Genomic DNA, 25770 nt, shown 5'->3' with positions numbered 1-25770 from the left:
CCTTAGGTTATTTAGGTAGATAGGAGTTACAGATTTATAGTCACTCATGCTTGTCATTTCTATGGTTATGCAGTTAGGTTGTCCAAATTTACAGATACTTCATTCAGATGAATAAGTAATCTTCAAACACTTCATAGATCTAGATAATATGGCATTTAAATGTTTTGATAACTTAGAATTCTGTTGACATGAGACATGATTGCTCCTGGCAGTACTGATCTGATCCTGAGAGAATGTTGGGCTTCTAAGACATTTCTGTTTGGAAATTTGTCTTCTTGGCACAAAATGGCCTGCTGGGCAAAGAATTACCCTTACCTGGACTGCTGGCAGTACAAATGCTCTCCTTTCCAGATGAGTGGGACACAAGGAAAAATGACTACTGAACTCTGCCAAGACAGGATAAGATCTTTCAAAATTCCTGCTTCTGAAAATGGTCTGTCAGATATTCTAGGCCTGTAGCCAAATTGGATGCCCCAACAGTGCTGAGAAACTTTTGGTGACTGTCCAGGCTGCCAGCTGTCTCTGTCTATTCTCACAAGATTTTCTAAATTTGCTTCTGTGCATTTCCCGTTTTCTCAGGTATTATATTCCTTCTCAGGTCTTTGATGGAGTTGAAGACTAATAGTTACAGTTACAATTTTCTCGTATCTTAGCTAGAACATAGTAAGCACTAGATTCAAATTCTTCAGGATAGGACTGGTTTTGGAATAATCTCTGTAACATGCCATTTATCTATGTTCTGGAAATCTCTGGATTTTAGTATGTGTCTCTTGTTTGATATTGTTCTTGTTGGTTGTAGTTCCATTTTGTTTAGATCGTTACCCTTTATTTCTCCTGGACAATACTTGGTAATCATTTCTATTGTATATAGTTTTGTGTTAGGTTAGAACTTTTTTGTTTAGACAAAAGGGAGAGATGTAGTGGGTAGCCGTTCTAGGTATGACCTTGAAGCACCGCCCCTAGTGAGGAATCAGATAACGGCTATACCTGCCTATGACCTTGAAGTACATGCCCCTGGGGCATGGCCACCAGGGACCCTTAAGACCTGGGATGCACATATGTGGTGCTCTCTTTGCTCCCTCATTGTTTGGATGCTGGGACTGACCAGGCAGATCCTGGAGGAAGATCAGTGTGGGACATAGCTCAGCTTTCTTGGACCCTACGATAAATACCCGTGCTGTAGTGAGTTACCCCTAATGAATTCCCTTGCTCATTAGATAGACTCCATGGATTATCGCATTATCCTGCATTCCTTCCCACGGGCCTCACGAAATGAACCACTCACACCCTCCCCTCCTGTCATGTCCCGTCACTCTTCACGTGACACGAACCATCTGTACCAGGACTCGAGTGACAGTTGAGATGGTGTTAGCACAAGGACATGACGTGAGTTCAAGGCTCAGATCCCTTGTAAAACGATCCAGATGTACTGTGACGTCTAGTCCTTGGGAGTCCAGGCAGGTTACCTCGGACTTTCTGGCCAGTCAGCCTAGCCTGCCTGAGTTCCAGCTAATGAGAGAACCTGTCTCGGGGAAAAAAAAAAAAAAGCGGTCAGTACTTCAAGGACTTTAACCTCCTCATAAATGCACACGCACGGGTGTGCACAGACACAGAGGAGAGCAAAAACTTGTGCCACTCCAGGGGGGTGTGTTTTGTCACACCAGAAGAGTTCTGCGATACTGCCTGCCATGATGATCAGGGACTCACCCTCTGGAACTGTACGCCCTAATAGCTTTTTATTCATTCATTCATTCATTCATTCATTCATTCATTCATTCATTTATCTATTTATTTATCTTTTTAATGTTGCCTCAGCCATGCTGCCCCTTCCCAGCAATAGAAATGTGACTAAAACACGGGCACACCTTTTGGTGCTGGTTGCCCCCATAGCAATGGTACCACTGCTACACAAGTGGGCGCATCTTGATTTTGGCAGAGCTCCTGGAATACCTATATGAGAGAGAGAGAGACAGACAGACAGACAGACAGACAGAGACAGACAGACAGACAGAGAGAGACAGACAGAGAGACAGACAGAGACAGAGACAGAGACAGAGAGACAGACAGAGAGAGAGACAGACAGAGACAGAGAGACAGACAGAGAGAGAGACAGACAGAGACAGAGAGAAAGACAGACAGACAGACAGACAGAGGCCGAGAGAACACGCGAAGCGGGACCACCACGGTACAGTACCGCTGGGATCAGCGGGGCGCACTACTGCAGTTGAAAGTTGGAGCACAAGTACATTTGCAGGACTGGCAGCCGAGAAACCACTTTTCCATGAAGACTCAAATGGATGAAGTCTCTGGGCTTTTCAGAGCTCCAGGTTCTTGGTAACGAAGTGGTGTCTTTACACAGCTCTAAGAATATATTCCTCAAGTGCAAACCAGGAGGCCATGCTTCTCACGTCGAAAGCTGGGCGAAAATGGCTTGGATTGACCGATGCTGCTAAATGAACTCTTTTGGGAATGACACTGAGAAATATTTTGGTGGTTTGAATACTTAGGTTAAGATAATGTAGCTTTTTGTCACAGTTTCCACATGCTGTATCAAGAATGGCTAGTTAAATGCTGCATGGTGGTCGCACACATCTTTAATCCCAGCACTCAGGAGGCAGAGGCAAGTGGATCTCTGTGAGTTCGAGGCCAGCCTGGTCTACAGAACTAGTTCCAGAACAGCCAGGACTGCATAGAGAAACCTTGTCTCAAAAAACAAAACCAAACAAAAACAAATAAAGAACAGACAGTTGGGTTTTTACTGGAACAACTGCTGGTCCTTTCTGTCTTGTATGTTTTGCTTTGTTGTAAAACTTATTCTGTATTTCTAACATTAAAGATATAACTTGGGGCTGGGGATGTAGTTCAGCTCAGGTAACAAGCGTGAGGTTTGATTCCCAGCATAAACCAGCCATGGTGGGTGTTCAGGCCTGTAATCCCAGCATTCTGGAGGTGGAGGCAGGAGGATCAGATGTTTAAGGTCATTCTCAGGCTATATCATGTGTTTGAGAGCTACACTATTTGTGGGGATATAAGAGACCCTGTCTCAGAATAAATAATAACTGAAAATGTAAATATTATTCTGTCAGAGGTTGATTAACATTTAAGTTATTTTTTGGATTTCTAAATTTTATGTGTATGAGTTTTGCCTGTATGTATGTATGTATGTTGTATGTGCACCATGCATATGCCTGGTGCCCTTGGAGGTCAGAAGAGAGTGTTGAATCATCTGCAACTGGAATTAAAGATAGTTGTGAGCCACCATGTGGGTGCTGGGTACTGAACCCTGGCCTCTCTCAAAGCAGCAAGTGCTTTGAAGATAACCACTGAGACATCTCTCCAGCTCTTGAAATTCATTCTTTATAAAAAATGTAATTTTCATACGTTGGCCTATAACAAGTCAGGATAAAGGAGACAAGAGTCTTGCCATTCAAAAGTATGTGAAATTATTAAGAAGGGCCATGGAGGATGAATTAACCATTAAATAATTGGAATGGGTGTTACAACTTGATTTCCTACATTCATGTAGTCCAGGCTGGCCTCAAACTTGGCCTTGAACTTCTGGTCCTCTTTTTGCCTCTACCTCTTGAGGGCTGGATTAATATCATAACTATGCCAGGCTCACATCACTAGGAGAGGGCGGAAAACAGTTTCCCCAGAGGCATTCTGGGATCTTTGGTGGAGAGTGACAGCATTCAAATACTCACTGCGTGGGTGGATGTTTTCTGGTACTATTGGATGAGTCCCAGTTTCCCACCTGTCCTATAATAAGTGTTACATTTTGTTTTTGTTTAGTCTTAAGTAGGCCAGGCTGGCCTGGAACTCTCTAGGTAGCTGAGGATAACCTTGAGCTTAGGGTTCCCCTGAGTGCGGGGATCACAGTCAGGGTCTGCTGATGGAACCCGCCTCTGTAGGCGGGGCTGCGTCTCTAGCCCTGCTTTTCTTCCAGACTGTAAATTCCCCGCGGGCAGACCCGGGTTAGCGGAGCAGGCGGCGGCGACGCCTGGAAAAACACCGCAGAACTGCCGGCTTTGCACCTCCAAGGTAGGAGCTGCCTGGGCTGGGAGGCGCGGGGACAGGATTCCGGGTCCCGCCCGGCAAGAGCCACGGGCCCCGACAGCCCCGCCCACGGGAAGGAGGGGCGCCCAGAGCCCCGCCCACCGGAAGCCTCGCTGTCGCGACAGCACCGCCCACGGGGAGGAGGATCGCCCTAGGACCCCCGCCCAGCAGGAGCCCTTGCCCGGAGACAGCCCCGCCCACTCAGAGGAGGGGCGCCCGTGGCCCCGCCCTCTGAGAGGCGTGGTCTTCGGCGCGCGGGAAGCCGCGGGTGGTGGCGGCTCCTTGCGGACCGCGTCCCTGCAGGTAAGTTCCTTGCTGATCCGGGTTTCGGTGCCTCTGCACCGGGTCGGGCTGCCGCTGCTCGCCGGGGCTGCGGAGCGGGATCGCGGCGCGGGCGCGGGTGCAGGCAGAGGCCGGTTCGTCCCAGGCCGCAGTCCCGGCCGGGACCCGGACCCGCGCGCCTCCCGCCAGGCCCGGCTGCGCCGCCCGAACCCGCGCCCCTCCCCACCAGTCCCTCTCCCGGGAGGCCGCTGCCCAGGGTGACTGCCCGTACCCGGTTACCGGTCCCTGGACCCCACCTCGGCGGGATGCGCTGTACCCCCGCCTCGCCTCCATCTGGGGTATTTGGTTTCTTTCTCTTCCGGAACGGTAAAGTAGTGGAAGTCAGTGCCGGTGTGAGCGTTTTTTAGCTGAGGCTCGCAGATGCCCGCGTCGGTAGCAGCTTGCGTTGCAGTGCAGTTTACCTGGTTCGCCCTTGCTGTTCCAGGGTCGCTGTTTAACTCTGCTAACGTTTCCAGCCTCCCTTTGCCCGGTGGGGACTTGGGAGGATGAAAGTGATCACGTGTGAAATCGCCTGGCACAACAAGGAGCCAGTGTACAGCCTGGACTTCCAGCATGGTGCCGCCTGGAGGATCCACAGGCTGGCTTCCGCGGGCGTGGACACCGCCGTCAGGGTAAATGGGCCGGTGGGAGGATACAGGGAAGTCCTATGTGGAGTCCAAGTTTTCATTCCTTTATTTGAAACTGAAGCCAGCACCTCAAGTCGGTTTGCTACCTAGCCCAGAATGCTAAATTCTCAGGTCTGGGGTAAGCATGGAGTGCTGGCGAGGTTGGCTTTCTTAATTAACGTTCTCTACTTTGTTACGAGTGGGTTCCCAGTACCTTAGAGTAATGAGAACTCTGTTGCTGGCGTGTACTCCCAGCACCTGTGAGGGACAGGATGGAGGATCCGAAGTTGGAGATTCTCCTTGGCGATGAGTTTGAGGCCTGCCTGGGTTAGGTGAGACATTGTCAAAATACTGAGTAGAGTTCCTGTGCCGTGCTCATTTCCTCTAGAAAGAACTGGAAGGGAAGATCGCAGGTCTGGGACTGCTGGCTTACATTTTTGCTAACACTTCCTTCAGTTTGCCAAGTTTCAAAAGGAAATTGCATTTTCTACCAGAAAACAGATAGTTGTCTAGTGAGAGGGAGAGAGGAAGGTGGCTAGTGTCTTTCTCTTGTGAATGTTTTGCTGTCAACAGATCTGGAAGGTGGAGAAGGGGCCAGACGGGAAAGCCATTGTGGAATTTCTCTCCAATCTTGCTCGGCACACCAAAGCTGTTAATGTCGTCCGTTTTTCTCCAACTGGGGAGATCTTAGCGTCTGGAGGAGATGGTAAGTACTGTACTTAATAGCTCTTCAGCCTGACACTTAACGTGTGTCCTGTCTAATAGTGACTTTTGAGCTGGGAGTGACATGGGCCTGCAACACAGCACCTTGGAGGCTGAGACAGGATGACTGAGAATTGAAGGGCCGGCCTGGGATAAATAGCAAGATACTGTAAGGAAAGAAAGTCAAAAAATGAGACCTGAGCTGGTTGTGTCTTCCATTTCGGGTGTCATTGACCCTCCCTGTACGCCTTTCAAATTATTTAATAAGTAACATTTTTGGACTGTATCAGAGTATGAAGACGGAGGACAGAGCATTACACTCGGAAGATACGTCTGAAAATAGCTCCTTCCCCATTTGTCCCCTGCAGGCTGGTTGGGTGTGGTAGGAAGGGTTGACACACAGTGACACTGTCATTGGCCCGGGATGGTGCTGAGCCTGGCTACGGTGCTGGGCGTGGGCCTGCACCTCTGTATAATCTTCCCATAATTTGTGCCTGTTTGGGGTAGATTGATTTGTATTGTCTGACTGTGCTATGATGGGAAAAAAGGATACAGAAAAAGTAATCTTTATACCATACATTAAATACTCTAGAGGACAGAATAGAGTAAAGCAAATCATGGTTTTTGTTTGGAAAAAGTGTCATGATTGAATTCTGTGTCATGACGCCCAGAATGTGTGGGTGTGTGTCTGTGCACATGCATACAATGTACTTGCATTCTCCTATGAACTGGCCCTGGACAGTTCCCCTTTTACAAAGCCCCTTAGCCTTGAAGACCAAAATCTCCCTCTAGTCACCTCATGGAGAGTGTCGATCTTCCCAGGCCTGCCTCCTTTCCCGCAGGCTCCATGATGAGCTTGTGAGGTAGGATTCCAGGTGGCTTTGAGTGAGCTGTTTTTGTCTCTTCCTTTCTGCTCACTCATCTGATCTCCTTCCTGGACATGCCGAAAGGATCGCATGGCAGGTTATACGGTGAGCCTGTAGTCAGCAGGGAGAAGTCGGCAGGTTCAGACCATTGCTAAGGTTTCCGATGCGTCCATGACGATATGAATAGGGGGCAGCAGTCGGCAGCTTACCGCGTCCAAGCTCCCATGCAGTCCTCACAGGGGTCCTGTGAGATGGGTATCCAGCACGATGAAGCTTCCACAGGCATGGTTTGCAAACCCTTACTTTTCCTCTTTCTGATCAGCTATCTGTGTTTCTCTGGTTTCTCGATGCAGTCGGTTACTTTGAAGTGGTCTTTAGCTGGCCCAGGGACGCCTATATGTATGATGATCCTAGGTCGGGTCTATTATGAATTGGTTTTGTTTTGTTTCATTGATGAAGGCAAATTTACTTATCCTGTTCAAATTCTTTGTGTTTTTTCTAAGAGAGGGTCTCATGTAGCCCAGGCTAGCTTTAAACTCACCATGTAGTGAAGGCTAGCCTTGAATGCCTGATCCTCCTGGCTTAGACTCCCCAAGGCTGGATTACAGGCACATACCATCATGCAGTCTGTCCATATTCTTAGAAGTGAATGGCTCTTCATGGCCAGAGTGTCCACTGAGCAACATAAAACTTACAGAACACCCTAAAACTCCAGAGAAGGAGGAGGCATGGCGTGGGAAAGCCTTGTTCATGCTGTGCCTGTTCACTGCACAGACGCCGTCATTCTGCTGTGGAAGATGAATGACAGCAAGGAGCCAGAGCAGACCGCCTTTCAGGATGAGGATGAGGCTCAGCTGAACAAGGAGCACTGGACTGTGGTAAAAACCCTGAGGTAAGGGGAGGGGCCGTGCGAGTCAGCCTTCCCTTTTTTTAAATTAAAGATCCATTTTTATCACTTTTTATAATTTATGATTATGGATGTGTACGATGTGAGAGTGCATGCCGTTGTGTGCGTGGGTACCTGCACAGGTCAGAAGCGGGCGTCAGGTCCCTTAGAACTGGAGTTTCAGGGGATACTGTGCTACTCGTTGGTGCTGAGAACCAAATTTGATTTCTCTGAAAGGGCAACAAGTGTGCTTAAGTTCCAGCTGGAGTGACTTCTTTACCGCCTGAATACTTTAATAGTTCGTGTACCTGCCGGATGGTGGTGGCACACACCTTTAGGCAGAGGCAGGCAGACCCCTAAGTTCAAGGCCAGCCTGTTCTACAGAGCGAGTTTCAGAATAGCCAAGGCTGTACAAGAGAAACCCTGTCTCAAAAAAACAAAACAAAAATGTTCATGTGCCTAACTTAAAACTTTTGCCTACTTCATAACATAATAAAGGATTAAAAACAGTCAAGAATAGATATTTCCTTCTATTATGAGATTTTCCTTGGTTAAAAAAAAATAATTGAGTCATCCCCCCCCTCACACCCCCCTCACCCCCACCTTCTGTACCTGGTGTTTTTGAGCTAGGCAGCCTAGCTGTGTAGCCCAGGCTAGCCTTGAATTACATCCTGTTGCCCCAAGTTCCCAGTGCTGGGATTATCCACGTAGGCCTGCAAGGCGCTTTGACTTATTTTAGATACAGCTATTGAAAGCACTGTTTGTAGCCAGGGCTGACACCTGTCCACTGAGAATTTCTAGAGTCTCATTTGAACGCATGGTCCCAGACTTCGAACTTTTTGATAGCTTTTCTCTTCTGAAGAAATAATGTTATTTCTCCTGACTTGGGCTTTAGGGGCCACTTGGAAGATGTGTATGACATCTGCTGGGCCTCTGACGGGAATTTGATGGCTCTGCTTCTGTGGACAACACAGTTATCATATGGGATGTCAGCAAAGGTGAGTGATATATTTATTTCATTAAAATTATGTGTATGTGCACATGTGTGTAGTGTTGTGGAGTCCAGGCTAGGTTGGCCGATCCCCTGGAGACAGAGCTGTAGGCAGTGGTAATGCTCCCAGTCTGGGTACTAGGAGCCACCGAGCTTGATTCCTGTGCAAGAGCAGAAAGTGCTCGGACCTGCTGAGCTCCAGACCTTGGCTGTTATGAGGAGGCGGGAAATGTTGTTAGGGGTGCTGAGTGGGGAGCAGTTTCGGTAGAGGCAGAAGTCAAGGCCTCATCCCAGACCTCCATCACGTCTTCTGTCAGTGTCAACCTCAGTGGCATGTCCCTCTCTTGCCTCCTGTTTACCAGAGCTGTTACTTGAGAGTCTGTGTCCGTGTCCGTCCGTCCTGTCCGTCCCCGTCCCCCCCCCGTCCCCCCCCCCCCCCCCGGGTCTCCCAGAGTTCTCCCCCTCTGGTTTGTTGTCCCCCATCAGGGTTACTGTTCTGTTGCTGGGGTAAGACACCAAGACCAAGGCGACTTATAAAAGAAAGCGTTTAATTTGTTGTTCATGGTTTCAGAGGGTCAGAGTCCACGGCCGTCATGGTGGGAAGTACATCGTCAGGCAGGCAGGGCACTGGAGCCGCACTGGAGCGCTTACGTCTTTACTCCACAGCCGTGAAGCAGAGAGGAGAGCGAGCTAACTGGAAATAGCACAGCCGTTTAAAGCCTTAAAATTCAGCCCCAGTGACACACCTTCTCCAACAAGGCCACACCTCCTAATCCTTCCCAAACAGTTCCACCAACATTCAAATATATGAGCCATGGGGCCAGTGTCACTGAACCACCAGGCTCCTCTGGCCTGCTGTTCTCTGTCTAGCTTGTCTCCAGTGTGATCCTAAACCATCAGAGTCTGACCCTCTGACCCCTCCTCCCTTCACCCTTGGGGACAAACCCCAGCTGGCGTCTGTGTTGTGTCCCGCCTCTGTTTCCCAGCCCTGGCCTCAGGCCTGTTTCTCGAACCCTTGCCTTGGGCAGGCCTGTCCTCGTGTTCCTCTCTGGACTAGCTGACTTGCGATCTACACAGGCCCCCTTGAGCGGTCTTTTCAATCCCTAAAGATTGAGGAAGGAGGACGGCACAATTAGAATTAGGCTGAAGCTGCCGGGCGGTATTGGCGCACGCCTTTAATCCTAGCACTCGGGAGGCAGAGGCAGGCGAGTGGATCTCTGTGAGTTCCAGGACAGCCAAGGGTACACACACTCACACACACACACACAACACACACATCAAGCTGAAGTATGTCCCTGTGCTGTGTGGGCCACAGGCACTGGGTTAGCGGTGCTGGTGGGTGGTGGGTGTGGAAGCGGGGTGGCAGGGGGTGGGTGAGAGGATGGAAAGGAGGTGAAGGAGTTGGGAGAATGAAGGGTAGACCACTTTTTGGAGGAGGTTTTCTCTCCCATCCCTCTCATGGATTGAACCCAGGGCCTTGGGCTTGCTTTTTTGTTTGCTTTCAAATGGTTAAAGCCTTTGAATGGTAACTGGTGGGAGACCTGCTCCCACTTTTACCCCAGGGAACTCTTGAGGAGGGAGAAGTGAGAATTATTAGACAGAAGGATATACCCAGGTGACGAGAGGAAAGACAGACACACAGGATAGCCTCGGGAGGGCCTGGGTCTGAACCCACCAGCCCAGAACTTTATTCCGAAGGGCTTTTTATCATAATGCCTAGGGGTGGAGCAAAAGACCTCCCCCTTGTGAGACACAGCCAAGTGTAGACCCTTCCAAGCACCTGGTACCCAGGCCCGTGGTCATCATCCTCTCATGCAGCTCTGCTGGTAAAGCAAGCTCAGATCTCACTAGGAAACCTCTGTGGGCTCCCACAGTAACTTAAATGATTAAATATTGCAGAGTTTGAGTGAAGTATACTAGTCGGAAGTATACTAGTCAGTGGTTATAGCTTGGTAACTGTTTCCCTTTCATCCTGTGAAGCTCTGTGCCGCTGGCTCACCCACTGAGTGTCCGTGCCAGCCTTGCCAGCTCCAGCCCCTCCACCCTTCTGTGGATATGACCTAGCTTGTGACTCTTTCTGTCCTGTTTTCTAAACTTCGGTTTATTGGTTTGTCTGTCTGTTTGAGTTTTTCGAGACAGGGTCTCAGGTAGCCCAGGGTGTCTTGAAACTCTTTATAACCAAGGCTAGCCTCGGACCCTGGATCCCCCTCCCCTCCCCTTCCCAAGTGGTCACTGGTGTGCACATCTGGCTTCAGCTTCCTCTTTGAAGCTGGTCAGTTGCAGCTGTGGGGCCTCCTGGCTTGTGGCTGACCTGCAGGGCTCTCTGATGGTGCTGTGGCTCCTCCCTGTCTGGTGCCCCACCCCGCTCTCCACCATCAGCAGGTGTCACCACCACCCATGCTAAGCTCAGCTGTGACAGGGTGAGGGATGCGCTCGTCCCCGTCCCCCTTCTTACGCAGCCCAGAGGACTCATCAGGTCTCGGATACTCACACCTGCCTCCTGTGACCCACATAGCCTATGCTTGCTGTAGATGCCCGGCTCCCTTACTCTGACCGCTGTGATTGGAGGGCAGGGCTGTGTGGAGTGACCTGTGGGTCCCTCGAGCCTGACACGGGATTTGGAACACAGCCTCTCTGGACCGCCTGCGGAAGGGAGGGCTGGAACTAGGTGGTCTCGTGGAAGTCTCAGTCCGTGTGGTGTGCTTTTCGGGAGTCTTGGTGATGAATGCTCTTGTGTGCTTCTTTGTAGGACAGAAGATCTCCATTTTCAACGAACATAAAAGTTACGTACAAGGAGTCACCTGGGACCCTTTGGGTCAATACGTTGCGACCCTGAGTTGTGACAGGTGTGTAAGTAACAGGAAAGGTTTTGCAGAGAGTTCATCACGGCCTCTCTAAGGGGACTGACAGTCTGGTTTGGGCTTTTGGTTTTGTTTTGCTTATTCTGACAAGACAGGAATTAGAGACCGATGAGGTCAGGTGCCTTATGCAGAGCTGACAGCATTGAATCTTCATTGGCTGGGTGAATTAATGGAGAAGGAGCTTGTGTGTGTGCCTGCATGTGTGTCCATGCACCATGTGTGTGCCCGGTGCTCTTGGAGGCAGAAGATGGCATTGGATCCCCTGAAACTGGAGTTACGAGCAGCTGGGAGCCGTCAATGGTAGGAACAAACTGGGGTCCCCTACAGGAGCCACGTGCGCGCTTAGTCACCGAGCCCTCTCTCCACCCCATTACAGAAGAACGTTTTAACGTCAACTAAACTGAATCCCACTTGATTTCGAGGAGACACACTAGTAAGGTGGTGGGTGAATTGAGATGGTCACTTCCCATTTCTTTTGCAGTGCTGGGGAATCAAACAGCCTGCTGATGCTGGGCAAAAACCCACACTTGACGCTGGTCGTGGCTTACTGCTGTAGCGGCTTTTATATACTGTTTTTTAGATTATTTTACTTTTATGTGTATGAATGTTTGGCTGTGTGTGTGCCCACAGAGGTCAGAAAACAGGTGACAAATCCTCTGGAACTGGAGTTCCAGATGGTTGTGAGCCTCCATGTGGGTGCTGGGAATTGAACCCAGGTCCTCTGCAAGAGCCGCCAGTGTTCTTAACCACTGAGCCACCTGGCCAGTCCTTTATTGGTTTTTTTTTTTTTTTTTTTTTTTTTTTGAGACAATATTTCATGTAGCCCAGGCTGGCCTCAAACTTTCTGCATAGCCGAGGCTGTCTTGGAAGTTCACACCCTCTTGCTCCGCCTCCTGAGTGCTAGGATTTCGGCTTGCTCCACCATGCCCTGGGCTCCGCAGTGCTGGGGTCTGAAGACGGGCGTCAGGCATGCCGGACAAGCATTTGGGCAGCGGAGCCACAGCCCCAGTCCTCGGGGGCTTTTAATTCAAAGATTGAGTCTAATGTGGCCCTGAAATAAGGACAATGTGTAAGGATTAGGGTCTGTTTATTGTAGATGCTCCCTGTCTTAGTTAGGGTTTCTGTTTCTGTGTAGAGACACCATGACCACGGCAACTCTTAGAGAGGCAACTTTTATTTGTGGTGGCTCGCTTACAGTTTCAGAGGTTCAGTTCATCATGGCCGGAAGCTGGCAGCGTGCAGGCAGACATGGTGCTGGAGATAGCCGAGTGTCCTGCATCTTGCAGGCAACCGGAAGTCAACTGACTCACTGGGCAGTATCCTGCGCATAAGAAACCTCAACGTCCACCCCCACAGTGGCACACTTCCTCCAACAAGGCCACACCCACTCCAACAAAGCCACATCTTCTAATAGTGTCACTCCCTATGAGATTATGGGGGCCAAATTACATTCGAACTGCCACACTCCTGCTCGGAATGCTGTGCATTTTCTGATGTCTCCTTGAGGCGCGTGAGAGAGAACAGTTTGGTTAGTGGGAACAATGTGACTTGGGAGCAAGATTCATTCACTGACGTTTTCCATCCTTGCTCTTTTAGAGGGCGGGAGGGGCACAACCATGTCTTTCTGATCCTCCTGCCTCAGCTTCTAGTCTCATTCTGTAACCAAGGCTGGCTTTGAACTCATGGTGATCCTCCATGTGCTGGAATCACAGGTGTGAGTTTCTGTGTCTGGCATTCCTTACGCTAGAAATCTCTGCAAACAAGACTGTCCACGCAGAACAGATCTCACTCTGGTCATACATGTTGGCACTGGGCGAAACGTCATGCCTCACAAATGAGGATTCACCTTCCTCGTGTGGGGAGCAGAACTGTTTATTCAGTAAGAGATAAGTGAGGGAAATGAAGTAAAAATAAATGTGTTCCCTATTTCCCACTGTGGCAGACTTAGGTGCTTCCTTCCGAATCCCTCAGTGAAGTCTAGTTGTCCGTAACAGCTCAGCTGAAGCTGTGTGGCTCACACAGACGGGCAGTATGTTGTTAGAGATCCAGTTCCTGCGTCCAGTCGACTCAGACTTCTCTTTCTTCAGGGTGCTGCGAGTCTATAGCACTCAGAAGAAGCGTGTGGCCTTCAACGTTTCAAAGATGCTGTCTGGACTAGGGCCTGAAGGAGAGGTAGGAAGTACTTTTTATTGTAATTTCATCTGTGTGTGGGCACATGTCCCAGCGGGCTTATGAAGGTCAGAAGTCAGTTCTCTGAGGCCACTGTGTGGATCCTGGGGATAACACGGTCAACAGGCTTGACAACAAGTACCTTTAACCCTGAGCCATGTTGCCAGCCCAGCATAGACCATTTCACCATTCCTTTGAGATCTGGGGACTCCTAACCCTTGCGGATCAACTAATGAGGCTTCCTCTCGGACTGCCTCCTTGGCCGACCAGTTCTCATGAATGGTTTAATTCTGTGTTTCTGGGTAGTGATTCCTGACTGGTGTGCCTCAGTTCTCAGCAAGCCAGTTCTAGGTGGTGAGCCTTCGTGTGAGGTGTCTCGGAATGACTTGAAGCTCTGTGTGCCACAGGCAAGAAGCTTCCGGATGTTTCATGACGACAGCATGAAGTCATTCTTCCGCAGACTCAGTTTCACTCCAGACGGATCTTTGCTTCTCACTCCAGGTGTGTCTGACAACTCGTGACAGGGGGGTGATGGCAGCATGGGGACCCCTGTGTTCCCGTTGTGACACTTTTCAGCTCTGGCAAGTGTGAGCAGAGCGTACAATGTCCTCCGGGAACTTCAGACACTGCCACCCTGGCCCTTAGATAATGTCATGGTTTTGATGTTCACAGAAGTTTGGGAGTTGAGAGGCTTGGATCGGTGTTTTCTCTAAGATGAATTTTACTTAGAAGAGTTTTAGCTCTTCCACATTCCCATCCGTCTGTCCTAATTTTTGTTTGTTCGTTTGTTTGTTCCACACATCCCAGGCAGACCTGGAATCCACTGTGTATCTGGGGGTAACCTAGAACTCCACTTCCCTTTCCATCCCCAGCAGCTGGGATGACAGGCATGCACCAGCACACGTGGTTTAAACAGTACTGGGACTTGAACCCAGGACCTCAAGCATACTAGGCAAGCATTCTACCAACTGAACTACGTCTGTATCCCAGAACTTGTTTTGTTTTGTCTTGTGTCGTGGTCTTGTGTAGCTCAGGTTAGTCCTGGACTTGTTATGTAGCTGAGGATGATCTTGATTTCTGATCCCGGAATCCGTTTCCCGACTGCTGGGGTTATCCGTGTGCCCCGCCAGGCCTGGATCTAAAGGTGTAGCTTTCATGTGGTAAAGGTGTAGCCGGCTGTGACACACGATGGAAGTGGCGCTGATGCTTTTGATACAGTGTATCCTATGCAGCAGCCCTCTCACTTGGCAAGAAAACTAAACACAAACGGAGACAGCCCTAAAGGAAAATGAAGACTGGCTGTAACTCATTGGTCAAGTGCTGGCCTAACGTGTGTGAGGCTCTGAGGGCCATAAATAAACAGAGTGATGAAGGAAGGGCCCAGTGCATCCAAGAACGGTTCTGGCGCCCAGAAACAGGCAAACACAGAAGTGATCTGTGGTGACAGTGTATATATCGCTACTCTCTTCAAATTGAAAAAAGTAACAGTTCCCGTTAGGCTGTGCAGGATGTGGGTACGTAGGCTGGGAATGCCGCTTGTTAGAGTGTTTCGAATGCAGCCTGGCAACAGTTAAGCCATCCAATCCCTGTCTCACATCTGAGACACAATTCCTTAGCAAGGAAAGGGCATAGGAATCTCTAGGCCTGTATGTCAACTCCATGTGGGGCACTTGGCTGCAATTCATCACTTAGTGTTGGGAGGAAGAGGTAGGAGAACCAGGAGTTCAAGGTCACCCTTGGCTGTATAGTGAGTTCGAGGCCAGCCTGGGATGCGTGAGACCCTGTCTCAAGCAAATCAAAACCAAGCAAATAAAAACAACCAACCCTCCCACCAAACCAAAACATCTACAGCCCCCAAATCAGTACCTCTCAACAGAGGATGATAGTTTTCTCCTAGTAAATATTGTAGCACGACCAAAAAAAAAGGCCTTAGTGCCCTGTGTGCCGACTTATGAGCTATTGACAGGAACAAGCAAACAGCGTGAATCTCTGCCGCTTACAACAGATAGACTGAAAAGACCACCCTGTGGGAGTGTGTGCCTGAGCTGTGGCGAGCTGTTGGATGTGCCCAGGGAGACAGAACCAGCATTGGTTTGTCCCAGTGGGGTAGTGAGGAGAGGTGGGCAGGGACTAGCTAAGCGCAAAAGCAAGAGTCCCTTGTAGTTCTAGATTGGTCGGTTACATGTCAGACGCATGCACATACGTTTTAAACCACGTGACAGTCAGGTTCTGGGCTCTAGGTTGCAGCGCGGGCTAGGTCTCCAGACGACCCAAGGGTTGGCTTGGAGAGATGGACAGCTAAGGTCTGAATGCTGGGAACAGACCTGGGAGCTCTGAGGTGGAGCTCCGGCAGCTGGGTCTGCCTCTGCTCTCGTGGCTTTCTTTAAGGGATTTATTGATTTCTTCCAATCTTTTGTTTGTCTTTTCCTCAATTTCTTCAAGGGAATTTTTCATGTCCTCTTTAAGGGCCTCTATCATCTTCATACAGTTATTTTTAAGATCGTTTTCTTCTGCCTCGTCTGCTTTGTTGGGATGTTCAGGTCCTGCTGATGTAGAACCACTGGTTTCTGGTGGTGCCATATTGCCCTTTATGTTGTTGAATGTATTCGTACACTGCCGTCTACCCAGCTGGGTTTGGGATAGTTACAGGTACAGGTGTTGATTCTTGTGATGTCTTTGCTGGTTGGGTCTTTTGTTCCTTTTTTGTCTATTTCCTTTATTATCTTTAGGCCTGAATGGCCAAGGGTCCTGGTGATTGGCGGTTGTCAGGTCCAGAAGGGTTGTCTCAGCTGAGGTTTGTGGGGTTTGGGTGCCTAGATCCCGCCTATTGTCCGGTTCTTCCGGCTGATATGGGTTTTCCCTGTGCCTGTGGGGTCTGTTCTTCCCGCAGGTGTGGGTGGTGCCTGTGCCCATAGTCTGCTGGTTCCCGGGGAGGAAGCTGGGGTGGGGTAGGTGGGATTGGTCTGTTCTTCCAGCTGCTGTAGGGGGTGCTTGTTTCTCTAGAGGCCGCTGGTGTTGGGGGGATGGTTGGCCAGGGGCGGATGATGGATTTGGTGGCTCTCGTAGGTTAGAGTCCAGTGGGTGGCGTTGGTGATGGAGTGGCCTGCCCGCAGGACGCTTGCCTGCTGGACTGCCTCTGTTCTCAAGCACAGGGTTTACAAGTGAACGCTCCTGACTCCAGTTCGTCCTGCCCTGGGCTTCCTCCCTCAGGTGGAGGTGACAGGCAGGTGGGAACTGGAGCTGAGTGGGACCGGACAAAGGGAACATTTGTGTGCGTTTCTGTCACAGACACATTTTCTGTCACAGAAACATTGTCAGTTTACCACCCGAGGGGAAGAATATTTTGCAAGCCAGATGGGAAGGCTTGGGATCTTTTGCTGGGAAACAGGGTAACCATGACTCTTCCTTCCCTCCCTCCTCCCCTCCCTCCCCCTGCTCCCCAGCTGGATGTATGGAATCTGGTGAAAATGTGACAAACACAACATATGTGTTCTCCAGAAAGCACCTGAAAAGGTAGGCGCCTGAAGAGCGGTCTTGGGTTTGCCCGGCCAAGCAGAGACGTCTGTTGCTAACCTGTGGTCACCCCTGCAGGCCCATCGCCCACCTTCCCTGCCCTGGGAAAGCGACTCTCGCTGTCCGCTGCTGTCCTGTCTACTTCGAACTGAGGCCAGTGGCGGAAACAGGTACATCAGAACCACAGTGTGTGTGTGGGGGTGCTTTCCCCGGAGTGGGGACTTGGTGGCTTTCTTGTGGAGAAAGCTATGCGGGGTTTGGCTCAGGTTTTTAATTTTGTTCCCTTTACATGTAAAAATGATCTATTTCTGGGGCCATCCTGTGATGTTTCAGTGTGTACAATGTAATGTTTAGATTAGGGCGTGTCTCTTAGGATGTTTCAGTGTGTGTACAATGTAATGTTTAAATCAGGGTGTGTCTCATCTCTTTGATGTTGACATTTGCTGTGAAGACGTCAAGAGTCTGTCCCATGCCTTTTTGACATGCATATTCCCGTGTAGTGTCCCATAATGCATAGCGTGCCTTTATTCTCTTTGTCAAGAGTACGCTTTCTCATCTAGAGCAACGTTAAAAAATACATTAGTACTAACTAGTTTCATTTTGTTTTTCCACTAGGCTTTTTGTTGTTTTGGGTCTTGTGTAGTCTAGGTTGGTTTCAGACTCACTGTCGCACGGCTGAGGATGGCCCTGGACACTGGGGTCTCGGGCATGCACCACCACACCCAGTTAGGTGTCCCTGACTATTAAACCCGGGGCTCTGCATGCTAAGCCAGTTGAGCTGTGGCCCCAGCCCTTCCTCTTCGCTCTGTGTGTCTGAATTTTTAATTTTATACCATAGATAGTGTCCACCTTAACCAATGCTGGGCTTTTAGGTCTTGTTCGTTTGGGGATGAAGTTATATTGCTTAGAAACGTTTTGATCCTTTGGGCTGTTGCTTTTACGGTTCATTAAATACGATCAGGCAGGGCTGGAGAGATGGCTCAGAGGTTAAGAGCACTGACTGTTCTTCCAGAGGTCCTGAGTTCAATTCCCAGTAGCCACATGATGGTTTACAACCATCTGTAATGAAATCTGGTGTCTTCTTCTGGCCTGCGGGGATGCAGGCAGAACACTGTATGCATAATAAATAAATATTTTAAAAAAAAAAAAAAAAAAAAGGACCAGGCAGTATTTGGTTCATAGCACACCTGGCACTCTAAGGCAAAGCCTTTTGCACACTAACTGATGCCCAGGACTGTGTGGTTTCCCTGAGCCTGGGAAGCACACCCTGCTGGGGATGTTTCGTTCTCTGAGGCTCTTCCTCAGTCTCAGGAAGTGTCTCCGCTGGCCCGCTCCAGTCCTCACTGAGCTGACAACTCACTTGTAGCCTGGAGCTTTCCAGCTGCCTTGGTCTTCCTGAGTGAGCTCTGAGGCCCAGGATTTCAGCTGAGAATCTCTGAGGCCGGGCCTGGGGTCTGTGCCTTCCCTGGGCTTTCCCGGCAGCCAGTGGAGGTGACTGTGGACTCTGTGTACCTGCTCACTCTCGGGGTCACTGTCCCTCACCACCTGCTGGCCAGTGTCTTGAAAGCTGCTGTCCACTTACTTAGTCTAGTGGAGTGGGGAAAGTATTCTGGTTCCTGTTTCCTTCAGGGTAGAAGCAGACACTGCTTTAAACTTTTTAAAGATTTATTTATTTATTATGTATACAGTGTTCTGCCTGCAGGCCAGAAGAAGGCACCAGATCTCATTACAGATGGTTGTGAGCCACCGTGTGGTTGCTGGGAATTGAACTCAGGACCTCTGGATGAGTAGCCAGTGCTCTTAACCTCTGAGCCATCTCTCCAGCCCTACTTTAAACTTTCTAATCCTTAATGTAAATGACATCGCCAACTGCATAGAGCTTTAAAAACATGGCTTGAGCAGGCGTGGTCGTTCACACCCTGTTATCTCAGCACCTGGGAGGCTGGCCCAGAGTCCTGCTGGGATTATAGGTCAGCCTGGGCTAGAGAGTGAGGCTTGCATGTGCACGAACACACACACACACACACACACACACACACACACACACACACACTCCTGCCACGCCCTCCCCCAAAAGAGACAAGCTATCACTTGCTAAAGGAAACACTTTATGAACTCTATAAAGTAGACACTAAATGAAAGAAACCGTTCTCCTAACGAAAGCTGCACTTCTTGGAAGGTTCACGACACTCAGAACCCCTCGGTTCCTGATTGGGCCTCTTATTCTTCCTCACATAAATGGAAGGAGCTGAATTTTTTTGTTTGGCTTTGTTTTTTGAGACAGAGTTTCTCTGTGTAACAGCCCTGGCTGTCCCGGATCTCACTCTGTAGCCCAGGCTGGCCTCAAACTCACAGAGATCCGCCTGCCTCTGCCTCCTGAGTGCCGGGATTAAAGGTGTGCCGCACCAACACCCGGCTTGAATTCTTTTTATTGACATTTTTATTTTGTTATTGTGTGTAAGTGTGTCTGTTGAGGGGGGCGGTTTCGTGCCTCACTAGATGTGTGCAGGTCAGAGGACAGCTTAAAGGAGTCAGTTCTCACCTTCCGCCATGTGGGTCCTGGGGATCCAACTCACATGGGCAGGCCTGGTGGCAGCCGCCTTTACCCACTGATCCGTCCTGCCAGCCAGGAACTGAACTCGTCTGTGCGGCTTACAGTAAACTAGCTCCTAGTGACTTGGCATTTCCTTCCCCAGAGGGAGGAATTTGGGGGGGACCGGCTCTCTCCTTTGGGAACTGCGCTTCTGCGGCCTCCGTCAGCTTGTCCTCTCCCCACAGAGAAGGCGTCGGGGGAGCCCAGCCCCGAGCTGGTGAGCCTGCCCTACCGGATGGTGTTTGCCGTGGCCTCCGAGGACTCCGTGCTGTTGTATGACACTCAGCAGCCTTTCCCGTTTGGCTACGTGTCTAACATCCATTACCACACCCTGAGCGACATTTCCTGGTGAGTAGCTAACAGACAGAGGATGTGGAGGAGGCGGGGCCTCTCCATCAGGGAGTGCTGTGTCTCCACAGATCTCCAGTTTGGTCTTGTTCACCAGTTTCTGTTTTGTTCCTGGTGTGTGTGTGTATGTGTGTGTGTGTGTGTGTGTGTACCAAATCCCAGTAAGCTGAGGGGAAGCCCTGGGGACTTGTTGGTCAGAGACCTCACCTGCCAGTATCACGTGACGCAGCCCTTCCTCGGGTTCCGTAGCTCCCTGCAGACTCCATTGCCTTGGGCTCTCCCTGTACCCCAGCAAGCCTGGCCACCCACCAGTATTTCTTGTCCCTCCCCCAGTGCCATGTAGCTTCGGGTGGCCTAACTCTATTCTGTGCCTGAGGATGACCTTGAAATCCTGACCCTCCAGCTTCCCCTTGCCTTGTGCTGGGATGAGAGGCATTTACCCACAAACCCAGTTCATGCTTGGTCTTGAACCCGGGGCCTCGGACACACTAGGCAGGAACTCTACCAACCGAGCTACCTCTGGACGCCCTTTGTTTTTCTTTAAATTTCTTTATATAAGATTTTTAATTTAGTGTGTGGGTGGGTGGGGGGTGTGTGCCACAGCTCACGTGGAGGTCAGAGGTCAGCTCCGTAGAGTTGGTTCCCTGCTGTCTCCTCACATGGCTCCCGGGAACAGCTCGTCGTCGGGCTTGAAGAGCAAGCGCCTTCACCGACTAACCTGTCTCAGCCGCCCTAAATTTATTCTTTATGTTGAGAAAGGAAAAGATCGCCTCACATTTATCCAGGTGAAGGTGGTCGGAGGGCACATGGACCCCGCTGGCCCCGGAGACTGAGGTGGGATTGAGAAAGGACACTGCGTGCCTGAAGAGCTTGTTCAAACGTCTGTTGTACGGGTCCCCTGGCTGTTGCCTTCAGACAAACACAACTTGTGATTGGCTCCAACTTCCGCTTCCTGCCTGGTCGTGGAAGTGTGGGCGTGACCTGTAGACGTCAGTAACTAACTTCTTCCTTGTTCTGGGAACACAGGTCCAGTGATGGGACCTTCCTGGCCATTTCCTCCACGGATGGTTATTGCTCGTTTGTGACCTTCGAGAAGGGTGAACTTGGCGTACCTTTGAAGGAGAAGCCAGTTTTGAGCATAAGAACTCCTGATACAGCAAAGAAAACCAAGACCCAGACACACCAGGGATCTTCACCGGGATCCAGATCGGTCGAAGGGACCCCCACTGGCAGAATCCAGGACCCCAGCAGTCCCTGCACCACCCCCTCCCCCACCACACAGTCTCCAGCTCCATCCGCCATCAGGGACAGTCCCTCAGCCACGCCTGCTGGCAAAAGCTCCTTGCCGCGACCTTCTGAGGAGAAGACCCTGCAGCCCGCTAGTCAGAACACAAAAGCCCCGCAACCCCGGAGGGTCACACTGAACACGCTGCAGTCCTGGGGCAAGACAACTCCCCGGTAAGAAAGAGCATTTGACAAAACAAGAAACTGGCATTGGGAAATGAGCCCCAGCATAGCACGTGGGCCACGTCCCTCCTCCTGGACCTGTGTGTCCTACCTAGGGGTAAAGCCTAGCCTCTGCCCATGGTACCATCTGTGATGTGTGCTAGGTGGCCTGCCTCCGCTGCCGTCCGGTCCTGGCTCTTCTCTTCTGTCTTCTTGCCCTGTCTCCTGACTCTAGTCATGTTTCCAGAGTACACTCTGCCCTTTGAGATCCTCTCCTCGTGCCTGCTTCCTTGGGGAGGCCCTGGATACCTACTCCTGGTGACGCTAGAATCTTGCTGAGACCCATTTGAATGCGTCTTCTGTCGTCCTGGTCTTGTGACCCCTGCCCGGGTAGTGTTCTCTGGCGGGGCTTTGTTTCCGCTTAGGTTATAAGTGCACAAGGACAGGAAGAGCCCCCTTTTCAGCTCAGCGGCACCAGGCACCCTGTGGTGTAGGAAATCATGGAGCTGCATCACGGGGCTCTCCTACACTCACTCCATGCCTGTAACAGTCACAGAGAAGGAGGAAAGCCTTGTTCCGCTCGGTCCACAGCGGATCGCCTCTTAGCTCTGGGCGGTGTCCCTACAGGATGGTGGGCGTGTGCGGGAAGGGGCTGCTCACCTCATGGAGGCCGGCCGAGAGGACAGAGCAGGGGAGAAGGAGCCAGTGTCCCTGTATCCCCTTCAAGGGCACCCTCAGTGACCCAACAGCATCCCTTGGACCTCCCTCCCATGACACCACAGCCCAGGGACCTTCTGCTGGGCCTTTGCAGGAGGCTTACCCACACCGTCACAGGCACATTCCTTGTAAACTTCGGAGTCTTGTATTTATTTATCTAAAATGGAAGCAGGGGCTCATGGAGCCCAGGCTGGCCTGGGACTTTCTGCAGTCCTCCTGCCCTGTCCCCTGAGTGCTGGGGTCATCTAGTTTTATGTACTGCTGGGGACTCTGTCCATGCTAGGCAAGCGCCCTACCAAGTGAACCACATTCCCAACTCCTGAGTTAATTTTGACTAGTGCATTATTACCGTATGTCCCCATGGGATACGTTGCGTTTGTTTTTTTTCCAGACAGGGTTTCTCTGTGTAGCCCTGGCTGTGCTGGAACTTGCTCTGTAGACCAGGCTGGCCTCGAACTCAGAGGCCTGCCCCTGCCTCATGAGTGCTGGCATTAAGGCATGAGCCACCAACACCCAGCACATGATATTTTGGTGTGTGTGTGTGTGTGTGTACGTTGTGTATGGGTCAGGTTGGGTCATTTCGCATTTCCATCCCTAAGCACGGAGCCTTTTGAGACTCTGCTCTTACGCACATCCCCGTTGTTAACCATGGCCCTCTGCTGTGCGCTGGGCCACCAAAACTCACTCCTTGTCTAGCTGTGACGCTGCCAACTGCCGAGCCTCTCGTGTTCCCTCCAGCCTCCGTCACACCCTCACTCTATGTGAGATCGATCCACGTGGCAGGATGGCACGGACCTCCAGGCACTTGGGAGGCTGAGGCAGAAAGACTGAGTTTGGGGCATCCTGGACCACATAATAAGTTCCAGACCAGCTTGAGTACATACCAGACCCTGTCTCAGTCCCCCATCCCTACCCCCAAGAAAAATCCATGAGCGCAAGCAACCCTTCTGATCCCTCCTCGGGGGAGATCCTGGTCTTGTGCTCAGCGAGTCCTCCAGGCTTATCCACGTGACACAGATGGGGGGTTCCCTCCTTCAGGGCTGAGGAGAGCTGCTGTGTGCGCATCTTCCTGAGCTGCTTGGCAGTGGGCATTGGTGGCCTGGGGCCTCCCGGGTGATGTCCTGGCCACAGCCGTCTGCTAGCATGCATTTGTGCCGCCATTTCCTGCTGCAATCAGCTGCTGCCCGCGTCCTTCTGCACCAGGAGGTGCCAGGCTGGGCTTTCCTTCCTTCTTCATCTCTGATGCCCAGTTATCCCCTGACACTGCACTGCCCACGCCACCCGTCTCCCTTCTCATCCTCTGGATGGACTCAGTGAGGTGTGGGCTGCTAAGATGGATTCCCACTCCTTGCCTCCCAGTCTCTTGCAGTGTTCCTGACTATTAGTGAATTCATAATACAATTCAAATGTAACGTTTGGCTCTTTTGAAATCTATTTTGTATAGGATAAGAAGGCATTTTAAAAAACTGTGTGTGTGTGTGTGTGTGTGTGTGTGTGTGTGTGTTCACCCTCGGAGGCTAGAAAACGGTGTCAGGTCCTCTAGACATCCTTGACAGTCCGGGGAGCTGTACTTGGGTCCTCTGGCAGAGCAGCAAACACTCCTCATTTCTAAACCATCTCTCCAACCCCACAATGTGGTGGATTTTTCTTTTTTTGTCTCTTAGTGTTTTGAAACATGATTTTACCATGTATCCCTAGCTGTTCTAGAACTCCCTGTGTAGACCAGGCTGGCCTCGAGCTCACAGTGATCCACCTGCCTCTGCCTCCCTGAGTGCTGGGGTTAAAGGCGTGCGCCACCACCGGGCACAAGATGTGTTTTTAATATTCTGTTTCTTTTAGGTGTGGGAAGGCATTCTGTGAGATATTTTTGGGGTTAAATTGCTTCTCTTGAGGTCTTCTGACCCATTCACCAAGCTCCCTGCAGTTTTAACTTTAAAAAAAAAAAAAAAAAAAAACAAAAAAAAACACTAGTTATTGGGAAGCAAAACTCCAAATTTAAAAAGGGATCATGTGTGTTTTGGATTCACATTCTGCAAGGTGTGAACTAGACTCCTACCCAGCAGGGCTCAGCTTTTGGAACTTGGGGGATTGGTTATGGTGGATTGGTTATGGTGGATTGGTTATGGTGACCGTTGACTATGAGCTGTGGTGGCAGAGCCTCCCATGAGAACATTGTCCTCACTGGGCATGGCAGCATGTCACAGCATTTAAGACCCTGCTGGATGTGCTCTGGGGGAAAAGCTATGCATTTCCTTTGGTGGTTTGGAAACTTAGCTTTATACTAAACAGTTTCTCTGACACTAAGGAGCAGCCCCCCCCCTTTACTTTTTCTAATTAAGGAGAATAAACTTAACACCGTTAAAAGCAGAAGCTTCGCCCAATCCACTGCCCGCCAGCGGAACTGCCCCCTCCTCCACAGAAGAGATGGAGTCAGGTAAGAGGGTTGTTGCGGTTTTGGCGGGCAGTTCATCCCTAGGACGTGTTCTTTGGAAGTTAACACCTGACCTTCTAAAGAGAAGCTCCGAGAAGGCCAGCGTCCTACCGCGACCGTCCTTTGGACGTGACGGCGTTTGCCTCGCCAGGAGGAAAGGGACCCTTGCACTGAACGGTAGAGGCTTCTGGGGGATGGGGTGTCTCCACTTCATGCCAGCTGACGTCTGGGGCAGATGAGTAGTATTGTAGGGGGCTTAATAACATCCCTGATGCCACCTTTTATTTTATTTTTTTAGAATTTATTTATTTAATGTACTTTGGGTTTTGTCTGCAGGAATGTGTGAGGGTGTCAGATCCCTGGGACTGGAGTTACAGGCAGTGGTGAGCTGCCGTGTGGGGGCTGGGAACTGAACTCGGATTCTCTGTTAGAACACTCAGTGCTCTTAACTGCTGAGCCACCTCTCCAGTCCCCACCCGATGCCACCTCTTGCCCCGTCACACCCTCCGCTGTCTTGACACACAGCCACCTTGGTGTATCTCTGTGCCGTGTGGCGGTACGGTGTCTCGCCAGGCCATTCGCCCCTCATCTTGGCTCTGTATTTCCTGTCACCTGACCTGACTCGCCCTCACTGCAAGCTAACCTTATGTCTGTTAATTTTCCAGAGATGCCTGGAGAGCCCCAGGACGAGCCTCCCGAAGTGAAAAGGCCCAGACTTCAGGAAGATGAAGGAGGTGCCCAAACCCTGGGTCCTGATGAGGCTCCCAAGTCTTCTTGAGGCCTGCCGGGCCCGGCACCCATGTGCGCAGGAGGCCCAAGAGCTGAGGCTCGTTACGGTGATATCGGAGTGGAATAAATACCCATGAATTGATTCCCGTAGAGAAGTGTGTGTGCTGCCTTTGCTCCAGCGGTCTGTGTACTTTTCTTGTCGTCCCTTTCCACGGGGACTCTGGAGTGAGGCCAATGCCCCCCCCCTTTTTTTTGTGTTTGTTTGTTATGTTTTTCAAGACAGGGTTTCTCAATGTAGCCCTGGCTGTCCTGGAACTCACTTGGTAGACCAGGCTGGCCTCAAGCACACGGAGATCCACCTGCCCCTGCTTCCCGAGTGCTGGGATTAAAGGTGTGGGCCACCACCGCCCGGCTCACGCCTCTTTGGTGAGTTTCTGAGGCTAGGAAATGTGATGTGCACCTGGGTCCCTTCACTTGGGTGCTGAGGAGAAGAGACAGGAGGGGCCGGCCACCTG

General features: G+C 50.7%; 1 protein-coding gene across 1 annotated transcript; it reads left to right on the top strand.

The window, feature by feature from the left end:
- The first annotated feature begins 4271 nt into the window (after positions 1-4271).
- On the top strand, positions 4272-25407 carry Chaf1b (chromatin assembly factor 1 subunit B). The gene is given in 15 exon segments (XM_028879977.2): positions 4272-4359; positions 4823-5009; positions 5577-5709; positions 7346-7463; positions 8353-8405; positions 8408-8455; positions 11198-11294; positions 13397-13481; positions 13886-13979; positions 16922-16991; positions 17070-17161; positions 19770-19932; positions 20959-21390; positions 24435-24529; positions 25192-25407. Coding segments are annotated over 14 exon segments (1719 nt in total). The 5' UTR covers positions 4272-4359; positions 4823-4883; the 3' UTR covers positions 25305-25407.
- Positions 25408-25770: the final 363 nt, after the last annotated feature.

The sequence above is a fragment of the Peromyscus leucopus genome, chromosome 12 (assembly GCF_004664715.2).
Source record: "Peromyscus leucopus breed LL Stock chromosome 12, UCI_PerLeu_2.1, whole genome shotgun sequence".
NCBI lineage: Eukaryota > Metazoa > Chordata > Mammalia > Rodentia > Cricetidae > Peromyscus > Peromyscus leucopus.
This window is presented reverse-complemented; position numbering and strand designations above follow the sequence as displayed.